The sequence below is a fragment of the Nothoprocta perdicaria genome, unplaced genomic scaffold (genome assembly GCF_003342845.1).
Source record: "Nothoprocta perdicaria isolate Ctin4 unplaced genomic scaffold, notPer1 scaffold_398, whole genome shotgun sequence".
Taxonomy (NCBI): Eukaryota; Metazoa; Chordata; class Aves; order Tinamiformes; family Tinamidae; genus Nothoprocta; species Nothoprocta perdicaria.
The window spans coordinates 371,707-373,155 of NW_020455641.1; the positions used below are offsets into that span (position 1 = coordinate 371,707).

General features: G+C 74.3%; 1 protein-coding gene across 1 annotated transcript in view; it reads left to right on the forward strand.

Moving 5' to 3' along the window:
• Positions 1-362: 362 nt before the first annotated feature.
• SP1 (Sp1 transcription factor) overlaps positions 363-1,449 on the forward strand; it is a 12,226-nt gene continuing 11,139 nt past the window's right edge. Inside the window, exons 1-2 of the mRNA XM_026045102.1 lie at positions 363-449; positions 812-1,444. Coding sequence (XP_025900887.1) covers positions 381-449; positions 812-1,444 — 702 coding nt within the window. The 5' untranslated portion in view covers positions 363-380. The remainder of the gene's footprint in view (positions 450-811; positions 1,445-1,449) is intronic.

Genomic DNA, 1,449 nt, shown 5'->3' on the forward strand with positions numbered 1-1,449 from the left:
GGGGGGCAGATACAGGAGCAGGGGGGGGCAGTTAGCAGCAGCCCCCCCGCCCGCTCCGGGCAGCAGGATCCTGGGAATCCTGCCCTGTCGGTGGACAAGGGGATCCCGGGAATCCTGCCCTGTCTGTGGACAAGGGGATCCCGGGAATCCTCCCTGTCCAGCAGCAGGGGGATCCCGGGGGAAGCTGGTGGGCTGGATCTGCCGGGGAAGCCCCTGCCTTGGGGGTGGATCCTGGGGTGGGGGGTGAAGGGGAGGCCCGCGGAAGCCCGGAGCGGCGGGAGCCGCTGCCCGCGGCGCCTCCCGGGAATGCCGGAGCCGGCTCCCGGCAATGTCTGACGCCCCGCCGCGCCGCCCGCGCAGACCAGGAGGGCCCCGAGGAGATGGCGCCGGTGAAGGCCGAGAAGGGCGACGGCGACGCCAGCAGCACCAGCAGCGGCGCCGAGGCCCAGGTGACGCCCCCGCTCCCAGCGGGATCTGCTTCCCCATCCCGCCGCCTTCCCCAGCCGCGCGTCCCAAACGCCGGCGCCTCCCTCGGAGAGCTGCGTCCCAGGGCCCTTTCCCCCTCTTTGGGCCCCGGGTTTGCCCGGCTCCTCCGCCCTGCCGGAGCCTTTGGCTCCCGGCTCCCAGCCTGACAGTCGGATTTTTCCGGCGGTGGGTGGGTTTTCCCGGGAAGGAGCCTCCTCCCCTCCCAGCCGGCTCCTCCCGCCTCTCCCTGTTTTTTTCCCCCTTCCCTGTTTTCCCCTCCGCGGCCGGCCCACGGGGCGGCCCGGGCGCCTCTGACTCCTCCTCTCCGGTCCCTTCCCGTTGGCAGGAGTCGCAGCCGTCGCCGCTGGCGCTGCTGGCGGCCACGTGCAGCCGCATCGAGTCTCCCACGGAGAATTCGGAGGGCTCGCAGGGCGCGGCGGGCGGCGCGGGCGAGCTGGACCTGTCGGCGGCGGCCGCGCAGCTGGCGCCCTCGCCCAACGGCTGGCAGCTCCTGGCCGGCGGCTCCGGCACGCCGACCCCGTCCAAGGATGCCGGCGGCGACGCCAAGAGCCGCCCCGTCAGCGCCGGGCCCTACGTGGTGGCCGCCTCCAACCTGCAGAACCAGCAGGTGCTGGCGGGGCTGCCGGGGGTGCTGCCCAACATCCAGTACCAGGTGATCCCGCAGTTCCAGACGCTCGACGGGCAGCAGCTGCAGTTCGCGGCGGCCGCGGCGCCGGCGCCGGCGACGCAGGTCAACGTGCAGCAGGACGCGGCGGGGCAGCTGCAGCTGGTGCCCGGCGCCAACCAGCAGCTGCTGGCGGGGCGCGCGGGCGCCGGCAACCTGCTGGCCATGCCCAACCTGCTGCAGCCGGCCGTGCCGCTGCAGGGCGTGGGGCTGCCGGGCAGCGCGCAGTACGTGGCCAACGTGCCCGTGGCGCTCAACGGCAACATCACCCTGCTGCCCGTGAGCAGCGTGGCGGCCAG